The 18,289-nt window shown below is 34.2% G+C and overlaps 4 protein-coding genes across 5 annotated transcripts; 2 read left to right on the top strand and 2 right to left on the bottom strand.

Moving 5' to 3' along the window:
- The first annotated feature begins 1,349 nt into the window (after positions 1–1,349).
- Positions 1,350–3,454, top strand: LOC132313471 (protein PHYTOCHROME KINASE SUBSTRATE 4). The gene has a single exon (XM_059812248.1). The coding sequence runs from the start codon at positions 1,451–1,453 to the stop codon at positions 3,095–3,097; it is 1,647 nt and encodes a 548-aa protein (XP_059668231.1). The 5' UTR covers positions 1,350–1,450; the 3' UTR covers positions 3,098–3,454.
- A 2,739-nt stretch (positions 3,455–6,193) lies between these two features.
- LOC132313469 (uncharacterized) lies at positions 6,194–8,139 on the top strand. Its single transcript, XM_059812244.1, has 3 exons — positions 6,194–6,606; positions 6,705–6,852; positions 7,838–8,139. The coding sequence occupies exons 1-3, from the start codon at positions 6,250–6,252 to the stop codon at positions 8,068–8,070; spliced, it is 738 nt and encodes a 245-aa protein (XP_059668227.1). The 5' UTR covers positions 6,194–6,249; the 3' UTR covers positions 8,071–8,139.
- A 298-nt stretch (positions 8,140–8,437) lies between these two features.
- On the bottom strand, positions 8,438–12,748 carry LOC132313470 (chaperone protein dnaJ 72-like). 2 transcript variants are annotated; one of them, XM_059812247.1, is made up of 3 exons: positions 12,129–12,748; positions 10,923–10,981; positions 8,438–8,846 (listed from the first exon to the last, which is right to left on the bottom strand). In XM_059812247.1, the coding sequence occupies exons 1-3, from the start codon at positions 12,545–12,547 to the stop codon at positions 8,836–8,838; spliced, it is 489 nt and encodes a 162-aa protein (XP_059668230.1). In that variant the 5' UTR covers positions 12,548–12,748; the 3' UTR covers positions 8,438–8,835. The 2 variants fall into 2 exon arrangements, with proteins under 2 accessions (XP_059668230.1, XP_059668229.1); XM_059812246.1 differs by having other exon boundaries at positions 10,923–10,992; positions 12,129–12,747.
- Positions 12,749–14,255: 1,507 nt separating this feature from the next.
- Positions 14,256–17,185, bottom strand: LOC132314736 (uncharacterized). Its single transcript, XM_059813558.1, has 3 exons — positions 16,509–17,185; positions 15,533–15,611; positions 14,256–14,315 (listed from the first exon to the last, which is right to left on the bottom strand). Exons 1-3 carry the CDS (start codon positions 17,183–17,185, stop codon positions 14,256–14,258), a joined length of 816 nt encoding a protein of 271 aa, XP_059669541.1.
- Positions 17,186–18,289: the final 1,104 nt, after the last annotated feature.

The raw sequence follows: 18,289 nt of genomic DNA, 5'->3' as shown, positions 1-18,289 counted from the left end.
ATGATGATACAATAATACAAATAAAGACCCCAAGATTTTAATTTTTTTAAAAAATATTTCGGGAGTATTTTTCTTACCCTTTTCAAAGAGCAATGCTCCAAGTTTTAGTAATGAAAATCATGAGAAAATACTTGCAAAACACAAAGGTAATAATAGATTTTCATATTCAGAATAATAGTACAATACATATAATATCAGTTTCACTTCTTTCATATACTCAAAATTGGCACCACCACTCTGTTTTTTTTTTAAAAAATTTTTCATACTAAATATTTTCAGCTCAGCACTGGATTGATTGAAAAATGACTTGCACAAGTAACACAATCTTTTAAGAAATCAAAAACAGCTTAGAAAAACTAGAAAATAGCTTACAAATCTTCCCCCATAAATGCACTCAAAAAAACATATGCCCAAAATATAGTCATGTGTATGTGTATACTGTGTGTGTGTATATCTATATATATGTACGTATATGGCATATACAAATGGCCACATGCATATATATATATATACATGTACAAATTTATATGTATGTCTATAAATATAAGTTTTCAACGAGATGTTCAGTTTGGGAATCTTGATTAATTATGATAAGACAAGGTGATGATGTGTGTGGAAGTGAGTTTGTAGTAGTAGCTAAAAAGATTACGGCCTTTCCTCTATCATGGGCTTTTAGATTAAAGTGGATCCACCAGGAAGAACTTCATATGATTATTCTACCAACCTTTGCTTGTGAGCTCAGACAATTGAAAAATAAAAAATTAGAAAATAAACTTTACATGAGAAATTTTGTGGAGTGAAATCAATCTAACAAGTTTAGTTGGAAACAGACAACAATGCATGTTACCTGAGACAGTAGTAATATTCCAATGCTTCGGATCACTACCAATCTCATTTCCTTATAACTTCGTATCAGACTACCAATCTCATTTCCTTATAAGGAATTAATTAATGGACACACTATATTTGGTCCCTATCGGAACTTGAACACTCAATAGCGGCATCTAGACCGACTAGTGTTCGTTGGTAGTTTAGTCAGACGCACTTGTGGCACTGTGTTTCTAAAAGACTCTTAACGTTTCTCTTGACTTGGTAGGAAGCATAGTGATGCCCAAATTTACCTGAGGAAATGAAAAGTCCCCATCTACAAGCTTGCTTTTATCTCATGATTTCTTCATCATCATTCTTTAGAATATCTTATTGGGGACGTGACACACCTCTTTCTGGGTCCCCAAACACTCCCCTCTTGTCCAAATGTACAGTTCATTGGGCCCTTAATAGTTGTGGAACCATTGCTATCTTAATGTAAACTCGACAAATTATTCACAACTTTTCCAATACTAAATAAATGGTACATGTTTGGCAAGTTCAATTCCCCAACCCACCAACTCTACATAAACCAGTTGTAGCACCAAAAAAAATTCAGAACCAATTCTTGAATATTTGAGAAATGGAGACTTCCCTTCATTTCATATCCTTCGCTCAAAAGAACAACAACAACAACAACCTGAGAAATGCATCTTTTGGGTCCTATGTCACACCAGAGGAGCCCAAAGCAGATGACTCCGAGCTAAGCATTTTCGATGCCCAGAAATACTTCAACGAAAGCAATGATCAAAAAGAGAACAACAACAACAGAGTAGTTTCTCTAGCAGATTTCAAAAATGCTGAGCAGCAGCAATGCCATCCGTCTGCGCTGCCTCGACTCTCCTCGGCTTCGTCGGTTGATGGGTACCGGAGGAACTACCGAGCTCGCTCCTTCCATGCCACACCCACTGCTTCATCCGAAGCCAGCTGGAACAGCCAGACCGGTCTGTTGTCGAACCCACCTGGCTCTGTTCCAGTTTCATTGAGAAACCTTCCTGGTCATGATCATGATCAGAGAAGAACACTATCATCTACTGCTTCAAAATGGCTCAATTTTGGGCGAAAATGTCCCTGTGCTGGCAAGAAATCAGTTCAAGTTGAAGAAAATCTGTCATCCAGAACCTCAAATGGTGTTGACAGTTCATGTACCAAAAGACACAGCCCAAAGTCAGTTGATCATCAAATCTTGGCAGAGAAAAAAGAATCAATCAAGTCCCAGAATAGCTCAATCCCATATGATCAATGCTTGGTTAAAGGATCATATGAGAGAGAAATTCCAAATCCTGACAGATTTCATTTTGCATCAGAGATTGCTCAGGAGAGAGTGTTGAGGCCAGGAAGATCATTCACTGAAGGTACAGGGGGGTTTTCGTTTCCAATTCTGAACCCAACTTCTCCAGTGAAATTGGTACTAAAGGGCTCATCAGCTCCACCAATTAGTCCTAATTTGGAAGACCCACCTCGTGAGTCATTGGAGGTTTTTCACCCACTAGATGAAACCATTCCCAACAAGTCTCATCCCGGTGGTGCCAGAGACCGTCACAGTTTCGGGTTTCCAGTAAGCCCGACGTCCCGGGTGAGCGCTATAGACGATGATGTTGCCAGCAATGCAAGCTCAGACTTGTTCGAGATTGAGAGCTTCTCGACTCAGACCACAGCTTACCCTATGTATCGCCGGCGTGATTCGCTGGACGAAGCATCCAATTTCAATGCAAGAAGGCTGGGAGGAAGTAGTAGTAGTGGTGGGTTGTATTGCAGGAGGAGTCTGGATGAGCCCATGACTCCCTCCATTGAGCCCACAGAATGTTATGAGCCAAGTGAGGCCAGCATTGACTGGAGTGTGACCACAGCCGAGGGGTTCGACCGAGCAAGTGTCACTAACTTCTCCGTCAGTGCTTCTGAATTCGAAGACATCCCGGCTACACGGGGTGTTGTTGGTGGAACAATCACAATGTATGGCAGTCGTGGCGGCGGAGAATGTGGCAGTGGCGATGACAGTAAGAGGAGAGGGAATGGAGGGTTGTTGAGCTGTCGGCACGAGAAGGCGGTGAGCGTGGGGCCGCAGCCGGTGAAATGTGGGTCAGAGGGACATAGGAACGCCTCAAATATGGCCTTAAGTTCAAAAACAAGGCATGTGAGTAGTAGGCCACACACATTCAATAAGCCACCACTTGCTCATGCCGGGACTCACGCTCACTCTGCTCGCTTGTCTCTTGCTTTTGCAACATGAGCTTGAGGGGGAGGGAATGCATCTACCGCCACCAGTAAATGCAGTACAATACTTGTGGTGTTTTGTAGCGGACCCAAATTTGTACTTTAGAGACTAGCTTGTGTTCCATAATTTTCAATCCTATCCTACCAAAAATACTTTAATTAACTAGGGAAAAAAAAAAAAAAAACTTTAATTTGGAGTGAAGTCTATCCTACCATGTCTATGTTTATGTCTTTGGAGCAATCTTACCGACAATCAACCACATGAGGGGAGTGGGGCTGTCCACACCCTTCTTTAAGGTGGTTGAATTTTTTTAGATTTATGATGGATTATTTTAATTTAACCATTTAAAATGGCCTTTTCAGTTACAAACAAGAGTGGATTTTTTTATTTTTATTTTTATTTTTTTTCGGTTGTAAAGGAACTCTCATTGTAGTCAATCTAACGAACGTAGGATCCACTCATTCTGAGCACATTCCCATAATAACTTTACATGTTGAAAGATTTTACAGTACGACGAGCATAGCAAATTTACTTCATGATTTCTTTCCTACATGTTTTTCTCAGCATTCAGTCATGTTTTTCAACTAATACACAATTTTAATTTGATCTCTGAAATAGTTGAATTTTTAATCCAATATAGAAATTCGAACGGCCTATTTGGTTTATAACTTTGAAAATAATTCTCGAGAATTCTGAAAACAGAAAATTGTTTTCTAAAAACACTTGATTCGTAACTATATAAATTCTGCTAAATTCAGTTCTATGAAAATTTAATTATAAAAATGTCTGTTTCAGATAACAGTCTTTTATAATTTTCTGAAAACTGTTATCTATTTTTTGAATTTCTGAGAACTATTTTTAAAGTTACAAACCAAACATGCCCTTATAACTAATTTTTTTGATCGGCTTACTTGGTTTGTAAATCTGAAAACAGTTTTAAAAAATTCAGAAAACAGAAAACTGTTCTCAGAAAGCAATCTTTTATAGTATTTGAAAACATGCATTTTTATAACTGAGTTTTCAGAAAACTGAACTAAGCAGATTTAAAAAAAACTATTTCTATAGTTACAAACCAAACAAGCCAACAAAATTTTCAGAAAATAGTTTTAAGAAACTGAATCAAACAAAAATTTTTTTGTACATTTTTTTATTTTTAATTTTCTGTTTCAGAATTACAAACCAAGCAAACCCGAATTGTTTCATTGTTAGCCTGTGTACATGATACAAAATTCACTATATTTTAAGATTTCAAGATTATCACATTAGAATAAATTATAGCAAACCAAATACAAATTTCACCAAATCTAGTCACCATGCATTTAGGTAATTTTAAGATCATGGTTTCTATTGGAACAACATCATAAATTGGTCAATTTCATTACTATATTTTCCACCAAAAAGAAAAATTATTGCCTTGCAAGTCTTAACTACCCGTCATCCCCCTTATTTTTCCATCGGCAAAGAATGGAATTTAGTGTCAAGGATACATGAAGAGTTTTATAATGTGTATGTGAACACCAAATTTTCAGTATGAATTTAAAATTGGAAGAAAATTATTTAAAATTTAAAGTCATTTTTTTTTCAATTTCAAATTTAAGTCGTAAATTCAGTACTCCCAAACATAGCATTAATCGGATCGCTCGGCAATGATATCCGATGATATGAAAGCATAGCATCTATGATAATGCATGGTTACTGTTCTCAGCACTGTTTCTGATAAATTTGGTAATGAAAATGAAATAGTAGTATTCTTGAAAAGATAAGCTTTTATTACGTGTTTTCGTGGGTTTGTACTTTGTAGTCGTTAGCGTACAAGTTTTATTCTTGTCTCTGAGCAGAGACAGACCATTTATCTTAATCACACTTATTAGGTGAGTAATTTGTTGAAAAATTATGTCAATGTTTGCTTACGTACTACCACGACATGGTGGTTATATTATAGCAATATGTTCAAAAATAAAATGTATGTATCTTGAAAGAAGAGTAGTGATCTTCATGGAGCAAGAAAATTATTCCGCATATTTTACCGTCAATCTAATAGTCACATTCTAAACTCACCTATATGTTTTCCTTTTAATATAAAACCACTATCATTATTTTTAATTTTTAAATTTAATATTTACTAATACAATTAATTATAACAATAAAATATAAGTACTAAAAAAATAAAAATAATGATAGTATAATAATAACAATATTAAAGAAAATATTAAGAAAAATAACTAATTTACAAAGAAAATTTAAAATTTCATAGAATAATAGTATATTTTGTCGTGAATCTTCTCATTACGTCAATAAATTTTTATTATTATAGTAAAACTAGAAAAAATATATTGTGCAATTTATTACGACAGATAAGTAATTGGAATGTGTTTACAACTAGTTAAAATTTGTGACAAAGAAAAAAATAAATTGAATTTCTAATTTTTAAATAGCATGCATTTAGGAAGGTATACAATAATTTAAATTGTAATGTATTAATTTTTTTTATTAGTGAAGTGTAATGCAAATCACACATTACATTAAATTGATCAAGTAGATAAAAAAATAGAGATTTTATTTTTAATTTTTTAGTCAATGTTTCATTGTTTTGTATGTCAATAATGTAATTTTTAATTTCTTTCTTACACTCAGATAGACAATGTCAACTTTAATATCAAGTCATGAATGCAATTTTCTAATACTTATAAAAAAAATTTATAGAAAAAAAAAAATTCCAATTAATGGTGAGACATGATTTCGAGAGCTGAAGAGATTTCTATTTTTATTTTTTTAATACTAACCTTTTATTGTTATAATTAATTATATTGATAAATATTAAATTTAAAAATTATAAATAGTGATAATGATTTTGTATTAAAAGGAAAGTTATAAGTGGGTTTAGTAAGTGGCCATTAGATTTAATGGTTACCGTAAAAAATGTGAAAAAATTTTCTTGCTCAATGAAAAACAAGAGATCAGTACTTCTTGAATAATTAAAAGAAATTGCATCATACATACAACAAATAATTTACTGTATTATTTTAATATATGTGGGTATAACACAATGCGACCAAAAGAGTGTCTCTCGTTCAAATATCTGAAGAATTTAGCCTACACCACACAAACAAACGGAAAAAAATGGCTCAAATTTTAGTTTCATTTGGACCAGACTTGAGCTATCAGAAATGGCTATTCTCTCACTCTCTCTCCTCAAACTTCCCCTTCTCTCTCCATTCACTTCAACTACATCTTCTCCGTCATCTTCTAGTCCCAAAATTTATCTTCCATACTTGTCGTTGAAGCACACGTCTACACTACCCTACCATTCGTTTTGCTCATCGTATCGCTTCTCTGCGGGCGACAGCGCCGCCGTTGATTGCAGCGATGTGTTTGAAGAAGCGGTTGCGCTCTTCAACGGCAGGGATTACTACAGATGCCATGACTATCTCGAGGACCTATGGAACCGATCTCAAGAACCGGTACGGACCCTCGTTCACGGTATTCTACAGTGCGCCGTGGGTTTTCATCACCTCTTCAATCAGGTTGGTTGGTTAGTTGATTCCTCCATTATACCAAACGTTCTTGATTACTAGTGAATGAAATTGAAAAGGGTTTGGTGCGTGATTGATTGGTATGTTAGAACCATAAAGGAGCAATGATGGAGTTGGGAGAGGGAGTGTGCAAGCTACGGAAGATGAATTTCGAGAGCGGACCATTCCATCAATTTGAGCGGGAGATTTCCGCAGTTCTAGAATTTATTTATCAGACCCAGTTAGATCTCGCTGCCTGTGAGTTTTTGTGTACCTATTAATTTTAATTACATAAAACGTTTTATAGCAGTGATGCATTTTGAAATTTTCACAATTTATTTACATGCATTCCAGCTAAATTATTTGCTCTATTGATTCCATAATAAGTGGTCATTATTTGGGATTTTTTTTTTTTTTTTTTTGAAAAAAAAAAAGACATACTTCGTGATGTTGTGGCAAACTCCTCTACCCCTTGAGATTTATTGGAACTCAGTTTCTGGGTCCCAGAGTAGCCCAATTTGGATTTTCCTTGAGCTGTTTAACAATATGTGTGTGTGTTTATATATATAATCCTTTTGTTTTGAAAAACCAAAGTACAATTATGCGACCTTATGTTAAGTCACTTTTAGATGGGACATAAACCTAAAACGAACATGATCAATAATTCAATTTTGTTATATGCTATTGCTTCAAAATGAGTGAGATGTCAACATCGAACACTAGGTTACACAAAGACATTGTTTTACTCTAAAAATAAAATAAAATAAAATAAAAATATTACAGTAAATAATATGAATATCTACACTTACCGGAGCCCATGCAACATAAATACCAGAAATCAAGCAGTTTATTTATGAACACTTTCGGGACCTATATAATATTATATACCATCAGCTTCTATGGATGAAATCCTGGAGCATTATTGTGCGCATATATATATATATATATATATATATATATATAGGTAATAAACATCACATACTTAGCTTTCTAGAGGCGACAAAGATAATCTTGATCACTGCCTTTTATTCCAACACATTTTTATGCTACAACAAACATGTCATTATTGTAGACCTATTTGATTGTTAAACAGAATCACAGCTAATTCAAAACTTGTAGAGGAAATTAACTATTTGTACAATAAGATAGCAGAAATAACTCATCTAATGTGCATTTTATCTGTTGTGGGGTGCTATATGAGGCAAAACTTTCTGATTGTGACGATAATTATTATTTTCTGCAGGTACGGATGATTTTTGCCTGACGCTAGATCAATCAGAAAGATCATATCAACTTCTTGGTGGTTACGCTGCTGGACAGCGTCTGTATCGTTTAGAAAGTGACCCTAATGAAATTATGCATATAGTATTCTGCCCAGAAAGATCTTATGGCATTGCTGATCCACTGAGAGTAAAACTTCCCGTCCTTCATGCATCCCAAGAACATCTCAAGGATTTCGAGACTGAATTTATGTAGAAAGCAGTCATTTGTAAAACTTTAATTTCCTCATCATTGAGGTATTAATACTAAAATACCTTTTCCCAATCTTTTCGTTGTGATCTAATTAAAAATTTTGCCAGACAGAAGAACATCCCCTAAACATTGTCAATTTTCAATTGAATTGTTATCATACTAGAAGAATTTTCAATTTCCAGATGGACAGCATAGGACAACCTAAGTATGCTGTCAATTTTCAATTGAATTGTTCAGAAAGATTGTAGTTCCATACTACATGATACAATCATTTAGTTAAGTCTTTCTACATTCTTGGAAAACTATGCCAAGCTGATAAATTGAATACTTATTTGGTGTCGCTAGTATGAAATAGAAATTCAGGAATAAGTTTTGAAACATACAAAAATTCTAATGGAAACATTATGATTCATACGGATATACTTATCAAGGTTATATTTACATTTAAGTTTATATCCTTGCATTGATCATTCAATATGACAATCTTATAACATAAAGCAGACAATCAATATGTCAATATATATGCACACACACATAATACATATAAATATCAGAAATGAAAAAGAATATTGGTTGAGCTTCTAACTTACTTGGGCAAAAATGTTTCTTGATCATGCCTGTGTAATTAGTTGCTGCTACTTTACCATATGAGATGCTTCAAGCTTTGAAGTGAAGTTGGTCAGAAGCCAAACTAGGGAAACATAAAATAGCCCCCTTTATATCTCATCTTTGAGTGCTTTGGCCTTCTCTACAGACTTCATTGCATCTTCAAATGATTTCTGCATGCAAATACCATTTTATAAGTAAATGTCTTTATCAAGATTCAATCTGCTCCGTTTCAATTGAACCACTCCAGCCAAACAAAGAACAAAGAAAGAGAGATGAATGGGCACTTGGTGTGACTAAATTTTTTTAATACCAAAACTTAATGGAAGAGGCTAAAATGTGAAGCACTAAACATTAACGTGCACGACTTCAGATCATTTTATTAGGGCTTGAAAAACAAGCCCATCGGCGAACTCTGTCTAATAAAAAGACTATGCTGTCCATAATATCATTCATTAACACATGGTGGCACCTTATCGCATTACGTTAATGTCTTGGCAAGGATGCGTCAACATCCCATAACCTAGGGGTGCAACTTAGCAAGACAGTCCAAACCAAACCTGATTCCTTTATCGGTTTGGGGCAACATTATTTACAACTCAATCAGGCCTGAGTTCACAAAAATAAATATAAATAAATAAAAAGCTGAGTTGAGCTTCAAGGTATCAAGCTAGAACCCAACCTAAATTTACCAATCTGAGTTTAACTCAGTTCTGACCCGACCATGCACATTTATATATACATAGATGCATACATATGGATTACTGCACGTGGACCAATAGAACCTCTCTTAGGATATGGAGGTCGCACAAAAAACTCGAACGTTAGTCTAACTGAGTCCAACCTGAACCAGTCTGATTTTTTTCAATTCGAACTCAACCCCAACACAATGATTTGAACACGAGTTAGGCTTGTGTAGACAGAACTCAGATTGAAGGTTGGGTTGGGTTGGCTTAGATTGAAGGTTCACTGCATTGGGTCATCTCTGGACTAACCCCTCAACAAGAAGCTCAGTTGCATCCCTCTAACTGAGACCAACCCGAACCAGAGCTCAGATTGATGGTCAGGTTGGGTTGGCTTAGATTGAAGGTTCTGGACTAACCCCACAACAAGAAGCTAAATCCCATCCCTACTGCAACCATCAAACTGTCATACTACTGCCCTAATATCGTATGCCACTCCGACTGCATCCTTTTGGCCCCCACCCTCACCCAAAGAGAGAGAGAGAGAGAGACCAAAATACATATGTCAACCGAGAGGCACATGAGATCATACACCCCAACAAGAGCTTCTACTGATATGAGTCACTCTTCCTAATCAACATACCATGAGTAGGTCCCTATCTCATATTAAAGACCCTCTGGCATTTTTCAAAGCCTAACCATTTTTAGAACTCCATCATTACTTATGCATAAGGATCCATAGCATCCTTTTTATCAGTCATATAATGTACAAGATAGGATAATCCAAGAGATGATATAAAATTGTGCTCTAAACAAGTCTCGGGTCAAGGTTTCGTTTTTGAAATGGGGAAACAAATCTATGAAATCCCAAGACCCACAACATCACACCCCCACAACCCCATATCTGATCTTCATATATATGGTATATGCTCTTATCTATGCAATCCCTTTGATAACATTGACAATCCTCTCTGTTTTCCTAATACTTCATTATTAATTGTCTGTGTAACTAAGGGTTGTAGTCTAGTGGTATCGTCTCTACCTCCCAAAGTGGAAGGTAAAGGTTCAAGTCCCCAGGCAAATGGGTGTGTGAGTTTCTTACCAAGGGAAAAACAAAAAAAAAAAAAACAAAATTGTCTATGTAACATTTAGCAAGAAACATAAAAACCATTGTTAGTGTCTTTCTCATTGGCAAAAAGGTCATTAGATTAATGCTGTCCTAATTCTACATAACTTAATGGTCTGATATGCTCAAGACCGAATTGTATTTTTTCTGCAAGGTTCTCCCCCAATCCCCCCCTCTTCCCCGGTTAAGGCACAGACCGAATTGTAGCCCCATTATTTATCTAAAATCACCAATATCAGAACTGACTACTATCATCACATGACTCTTTTTTAGAGATTCAAAAGAATCAGGGGGGCAATAAAAGACCCCAAGTGTAACATTGAGCAATAATAATAGGAAACCAACAGCCAATATGTTCTGATTGTATCATTTGTCCGACCAAAAAAATATAAAAAGTAAAGTGCAACTCTATCACACAATACAGAAAACCAATTGCTTACCCCAGGATTGCGCATCTTCCATAGTGCCTCCCTGCTGGGATCGATGATAACTGATCCACCTAATAAAGCACTGCCAAACTTTTATAAGCAAAATCCCTTCCAAACATATAAACCATTATATAACTTATATACTACAGCAGATACCAGAGCAAACAATATACAGAAAAAGGAAGATCAATTTGGTTGACATTCTACAACATTAAAAACTATAAGTGATTTCTCAAGAGCATAAAAGAAGGGAATGGATATGACCGAAGCTGAGCCGGTTATTCAAGTACCCAGAGCTCTTTCTTCATCAAACCCATCCTTCCATCCTTTTCGGTTGGAAGTAATACCGAACAGAATCATGACTCAGAAAAAAATGCTCAGTTTACTTTAATTTCTAAGCTACAAAAGGAAAACAACCCAACAATAAAATATCCTCACAACTGCTGTTTCTGTACAATGCAATAGTAGTTAAAAGATCCACTTAAATTATTATTACAGTTTAATATGGAATCAACCAGAACCAATTTCTAAACATCACACTCAACAAAATTATGGCACACCAACTATCATTCCAAGCTAAGAACAACTGAAAAGGAGGACAAAACGGGAGATTGAGCTACATATTACTAAGGAATAGAAAATTTCTCACATTTCATTGGAATGGGGTTCTAAAAGCAACATTTTGTTTCTTTTTCCACATTGACAGGAAATAATTTATTAGACACAAAAGAAAGGAATTGGTCAGCCATATCTTTCAGATGACTCGATGACATTGAATCATCACACTTAAAGGAACCCCACTCTGATTCACCTCCGATCGGTAGCAACACTTTAATAAGATTTCATTAGGAGTACAGAGCGGAATGGGTTTTAGCAGAGGGACTAGAGAATAACCACCTATTGCTGCGATACTCATGTTCAATTCTCATTACAAGAGCAGATATAAAATCAACAATTAATAGACCCATAAACACCAAATCAATACTTAGTTGTATATCCATATGCAATTCCTCTGACATCATTTACCAAAAATTAAAAAATTAAAATAAATAAAATAAAATCAGAGTGTGGAGATTTTCATTTGTTCTTCACATAGAAGGAATTATCTCACAAGAATATTTTCAAGAAATAATTTAACCAAGAGAATACCCAACAATCATAACACAAAACAAACCATCTACTTTTGGAAACAAACGAACAGAGAAAGATGAAAATTACCAAGCAAAGGCGGCGTTAAGAAGAAAAACACGGGTGGAAAGGAAGCGAAGAACAATCTCAAACTTGGAAATGCCGCCATCCGAAGCAAACCCACTAGCAGATTTTCCGTAAGTATGATTGTGTCTATTATTGTAATAACCATAACCATATCCCCTATAACCACCACCACCACTGGCAGTGGCAGATCTTCCACCACCGCTGTTGCGTCGCAGATTGTAGTCGGCGCGCTTGCGGTCGTCGATGAGAACCTCGTAAGCCTCAGAGACCTGCTTGAATCGGCGGGTGGCACCGTCTCTGACGGACTTGGGCGATTGAGCGTGTTTGTCTGGGTGGAATTCCATTGCCAATTTTCTGAATGCCTCCTTGATTTCTTCTTTGTTCGCTGTTCGACTCAGACCCAGCACCTTATAGTGATCCATTCTGATTTTCTGATTGATTCGTCAATTTATATTCATATATATATTATACGAGGAAATCCCACCGACGGCGACCAGAAATGAAACTTCTTTATTCCGTATTGGGTAATCTCCAAGTTTCCGGTGGAATCGTCGAAGGATCAATAGAAACGGAAGGGGTGTGACGTGTTGTCCAGAGACCCGATATTCGTGGCAGTGCTAGGGCCATCATTTATGTTACAGAAAATGAAATGAACGAAAAATAAGTCTTTTTAATATAATTTTTGAATGAAAATTTTGGAGAAAAGTTACAAAGTTTTCATGAAAGTTAAAGAAATTATGTGTTGTTTGGTTGGAAACTGAGGAAAGGGTTGAGGAAGCACGGGAGAGTAATGGATAAAACAGATCATACTTATCAATAACAACTTAACAACTTATACATTCTCTTCAACTAAAAAATAAAAAACATTCTACTAATCTAACTTTTAATATTTTTTGTTTTAAAAAAATAATAATATTATGAGTAATTAGTAAATACCAATTTTAATTTTAAATTATTTACAAACATTCATTCAACTAAACAAAAAGTAAGTGAAATACCTCAATTTTTTTTTTTTTTTTTTTAATAATGCTTTATCCATCATTTTTCTTATCTTCCTTATTATTTATTAAAATTATATTTATTTATTTCAAATGAAATAGAAATTAAAATAGATTTGTTTGAAACTAATATTTTTGTCCTTTTTAAAAAATAAAAAATGCAAAACTTTAGATATATTATAATCTTTTATGACATTTTTAAAGATACAAATCATTATATCATTTTGTTTTTAAAAGAAAAAATTCATGCATAAATTTATTTAATTTAGAAACATAAAAAAAAGTGTCAGAATTGTAAGCTCCAATGAGTGTTCCAAAGATTGTGAAATACTCCGATCGGATTACCTATTCATTTTTGTTAGAATATGAATTCTAAGAGTTTGTCCCAAACACACAACCAATGGACCATAAACATAAGTTAAATTTAAATCCACAATCCATGGACGTGATTTCCATTAACAAACTTTGGTGTCATAACTAATAATGTCACCTATTTGTCATAATAATGTTATTTTTTTTCTTTCCATTTCACGTACTCTTTTTTGAAATTTTCAAATAAAACAATTCTCGTTTTCTTGAAAAAAAATACTTCTTATTTTATAGTTTATCCAACTTTTTATTTTGAAATATTCCAAAAAAAACATTTCTCATTTCAAAATTAAATTTACTATTTTTTTTAATAACATTTCGAAATTGTATTTTTTTAACTAAAGAAATGAATTAACACTATTTTGTCTTTTAACAAGGACATATTTTGAAATTTCATTTTTATCAATACAATAAAAAATTATTAAAACTATACTACCATGAAGGACATTATTTTGAGATGGAGGAGTATCATATAACACACAATAAATTTGTCAACGTGTCCCCGCGAGTGTAGCTCAGTTAGAAGGTAAGATGGACCTTCGGTGCCTTATCCATTGTACCGAGTATGGGTGGGGCCTTAAAAAATTAAAAAATTAAATAAAAAAAAAAAAAATTGGTTGAGCTGCGTAAATTGGCAAAAAAAATGTTTCTTGACCTTCACCATGTAATTAGTTGTTGGTACTTCAATGCGAAGGTTCAAGCTTTGAAGTCGAGTTAGTAAGAAGGCAAACTTGGTAAACATAAAAAAGGCGCCCTTTACATCTCATCTTTGAATACTTTTGGTCTTCTTCTTTATGGACTCCATCGCATCTTCAAGTGATTTCTGCATGCAAATAACATTCCGTTAATGTCGTCTGGATAAGGATGCCTCAACATCTCATAACTAGGGGTGCAACTTAGTGACCCAATTGAACAAAACCTGGTTCATTTATCGGTCAGGGGCAAAATTATTTACAACTCAAAAAAAAGAAGGTGAGCTTTAAGGTATCAGGCAAGAACCCAACCTAAACTTACCAACCTGAGTTTAACTCAGTTCTAACCCGACCCTGCAAATGTAAAGCCATGTCCCGATTTCTTAGGATATGGAGGTCATACAAAAACTCGAACCTAACTCTAGTCTAACTGAGACCAACTTGAACCAGTTTGATTTTTTTTTTTTTTTTTTTCCAACTCAATGATCTGAACATGAGTTTAAATTAGGAAAAAAAAGAAAAAAGGAAAAAAAAGTAGACTTTGGTAGGTTTTATTACTTAAGGAGGATGCCAAAGTTAACATTTTTCAAATTCATAAACTTTGACTAAAATCTAATGTCGACATAAAAGAGCACTGTTCATTTGCCCAAATTACCTTTAGTATCTTCGGGTACCACTTTTGTTTGTATAGGTAAGTATCACTTTTGTACATAGATACTACGTTTGTGCATATAAGTACAATTTTTGTGTACAAAGATATCATTTTTGTGCAGAGCATTTTGATTACTCAATTTGCACAAAAATGGTACATATGTGCACAAAAATGGCTCCTCTGTATACAAAAGTAGTACTTGCATGTATAAAAGTAGTACCTGGAAATACTAAGGGTAGTTTGGGCAAATGAACGGTATTAATTTATACCCATATCAAATTTTGATCAAAGTTCATGAATTTGAAAAGTGTTGATTTTGACTCATCTCTACATAAAAAAACCTCTCAAAGTCCACTTTTTTATAATTTACAAAAAAAAAAAGAGAGAATGAAAAGACACAACTCAGATTCAAGGTCGGGTTAGGTTGGCTTAGATTGAATGTTCTTTACATTGGGTTAACTTGGACTAACCCCTCAATGACAAGCTAAGTTGCATCCCTCTAACTGATACCAATTCGAACCAAACCGATTTTTTCAATTCAAACTCAACCACAACCCAATGATTTGAACACGAGTTAGGCTTGTGTGATAGAACTCGGATTGAAGGTCTGGTTAGGTACTTAGATTGAAGTTTCTGGACTAACCCGTCAACAACAAGCTCCCCCCTCAACAAAAGAAAAGAAAACCAATTACTTACCCCAGGATAGCGCAACTTCCATGGTGCATCCCCGCTTCCATTAACGATAAATGATACACCTAATATAGTACTGCCAAACCTTTATTAGCAAAATTCCATTCAAACATAAAAACCATTAAATATACTGCAGCAGATACCAGAGCAAACATCACATAATAGCATGTTCAATTAGTGGTGTAGCCAAAAATGGATAAATAAATATATAGGAAAAGGGAAATTTAAAAAAAAAAAAAAAAAATCATTGACATATCCTACATCATTAAAATTTAAAAGTGATTTCACACTAGCAGAAAAGAAAAGATGGGGTGGGTATAAAAGGTAAAAGTTAAAATATTCAGAAACGACCACACCTCTTTCTGCATCAAGTCATCCTTCCATCCTTTTCAGTTGGAAATAATACTGAACAGAATTATGACTAAGAAAAATCAGTTCAGTTTACTTTAAATTGGTAAGCCTTTTTGTTGCTTAGTTTTTAAGTGCATCATCGGGTCTACATTAAATAGTCTACATTAAATAAGGTCATATCATCTAAGCCTACTTTTTATAATTTTATCATTTATAATGTTTTACCTAATGTTCCCATCAAGTTCATTACCTAATTTTCATTTATAATTTTATTGCTAAGTCCCGAAATTAAGGAATTGATCATTCATATCTAAAGACTGGATGACATCAAATCATCAAACTTATTACTATGAGTTCATTAGTAGTATAGGGCAGAATGGCTTTTAACAGAGGGACTAATGTCCATGTGAATTTCTTCAAACTTCATTCTCAAAAATAAAAATAAAAAAGAGAAACAAAATTAGAGTGTCGAGATTTTCAAGAATCATTTGTTCTTGATAGCAAGCTAGGAATCATAAATAAGAAGCAGATTTAGAGAAAAAATAATATATATACATATATATATATACCCAATGATCATAAAATAAAACAAGACGTTTTGTTAAAAACAAAAGAAAGAGATGAAAATTACCCAGCAAATCCAACTAAGGCGGCGTTAAGAAGAATAGCACCGCGAAGAGCATTCCCAAACTTGGAAAAAACGCCATGAGAAGCAGACCCACTGTATTGACCATAACCATAACCCATATGGGGGTAACCACCACCACCACTACTAGCCGTAGTAGATGATCGGTATCTATGACTCTTTTCACCATGACCATACCCCCTGTGGCTATAACCACCACCACTGGCAGATTTTTGGTAATTATGACTGTATTCACCATAATCACCACCACCACCACCATAATCATACCCAGTATGGCTATTAACACCACCATATACATACACAGTCTGGCTGTAACCACCACCACCATAACCATACCCACTATGGCTATAACCACCACTACCACTACCAGATGACCGGTAACTATGATAGTATTCACCATAATCATACCCACTATGGCTATAACCGCCGCCGCCGCCGCCACTGGCAGTTGGCTGATTGTAGTCGGCGTGCTTGTGATGCTCGATGAGAACCTCGTAAGCATCATTGATCTGCTTGAATCGGCGGGTCGCATGGTCTCTGACGGACTTGGAGGATTGAGTGTGCTTGTCTGGGTGGAATTGCATTGCCAATTCTCTGAATGCCTTCTGGATTTCTTCTTTGTTAGCTGTTCCTTTCAGACCCAACACCTCATAGTGATTCATTCTGATTTTCCGGTTGATTGATTCGTCAATATATATGTGTATACACACGTTATACAAAGAAATCTCACCGACGGCGACCAGAAATCGAACTTCTTTGTTCCGTCTTGGATAATCAATCTCCTAGTTTCCGATGCATGGTGCTTTGTTTCTTAACAAGTTATTGATTTTGAAATTGGAAAAGTAATTGGATTGTAATGGACTATTTGTAAATTTAGAATAAACTCCAATTTGTAAAAAGATGTTTACACCGAATAGTCCTACCCAAAACTTAGGGAGATGGTAATGTGTTATGTCCTACATTTAAAAAGATAAAATTTTAAAGACAAAATTATCCTTATAATATCTCAATTATCAATAATATTTCTCATCATATATCTCTATGCGATATATGATTGACGAGTCAATTTAGCCTATTACTAGTTTCCTGCATAAGTGTGTTGATTAGGGCATAGCCATAATTTTAAGGGGTGTAATATACTTTATTAAAAAAGAAAAAAAAATTCAACTACCCCATGCTTTTCATTAATTTAATTAGTCTTAGTGGCTTTAACGATGCATCATAGTCTTAATAAAAAGAAATTGATTGAAAAGACACAAATCCAAAATATAGAAGTGCATCTTTCAAAAAATGATAATAATAAGAAAAAACAAAAAAAACAAAGAAAAAGAAAGAACTTTGAAAGGAAAACAAAATTAGGATTTAACTAAAAAAGGAATATAACATTTTTTCTAATAAGGAATCAAAAGAATTTCAAAAGTATAACAAAAATTTATCATATATTTTTAGAAATTTAAAATTTTAGGGAGGGCATTTTTTAACATTTCTATAAAATTTCTTACATATATATATAGTAAAATACATATTATGTATATATGGCAAGGTGGAGCAGGGGAAGAGCACCTGGTATTTATAATAATAATTTTTTTTTTTTTATTTTTTTTTTTTATTATGTTTTGCGAAATTTTGTATATTCTTTTACACTCATCTATAAAATTTTACATATTCTTAAACATCTATATATATATGTATATGTATATGTATATGTATATGTATATATATAAATAAATAAAGGAGATGGAGAGTGTTTTGATAAAATTTTAAAA

Source organism: Cornus florida, unplaced genomic scaffold (assembly GCF_030987335.1).
Source record: "Cornus florida cultivar Cherokee Brave unplaced genomic scaffold, ASM3098733v1 CherokeeBrave_3.0.0_Hap2_Chr06, whole genome shotgun sequence".
Taxonomy (NCBI): Eukaryota; Viridiplantae; Streptophyta; class Magnoliopsida; order Cornales; family Cornaceae; genus Cornus; species Cornus florida.
This window is presented reverse-complemented; position numbering and strand designations above follow the sequence as displayed.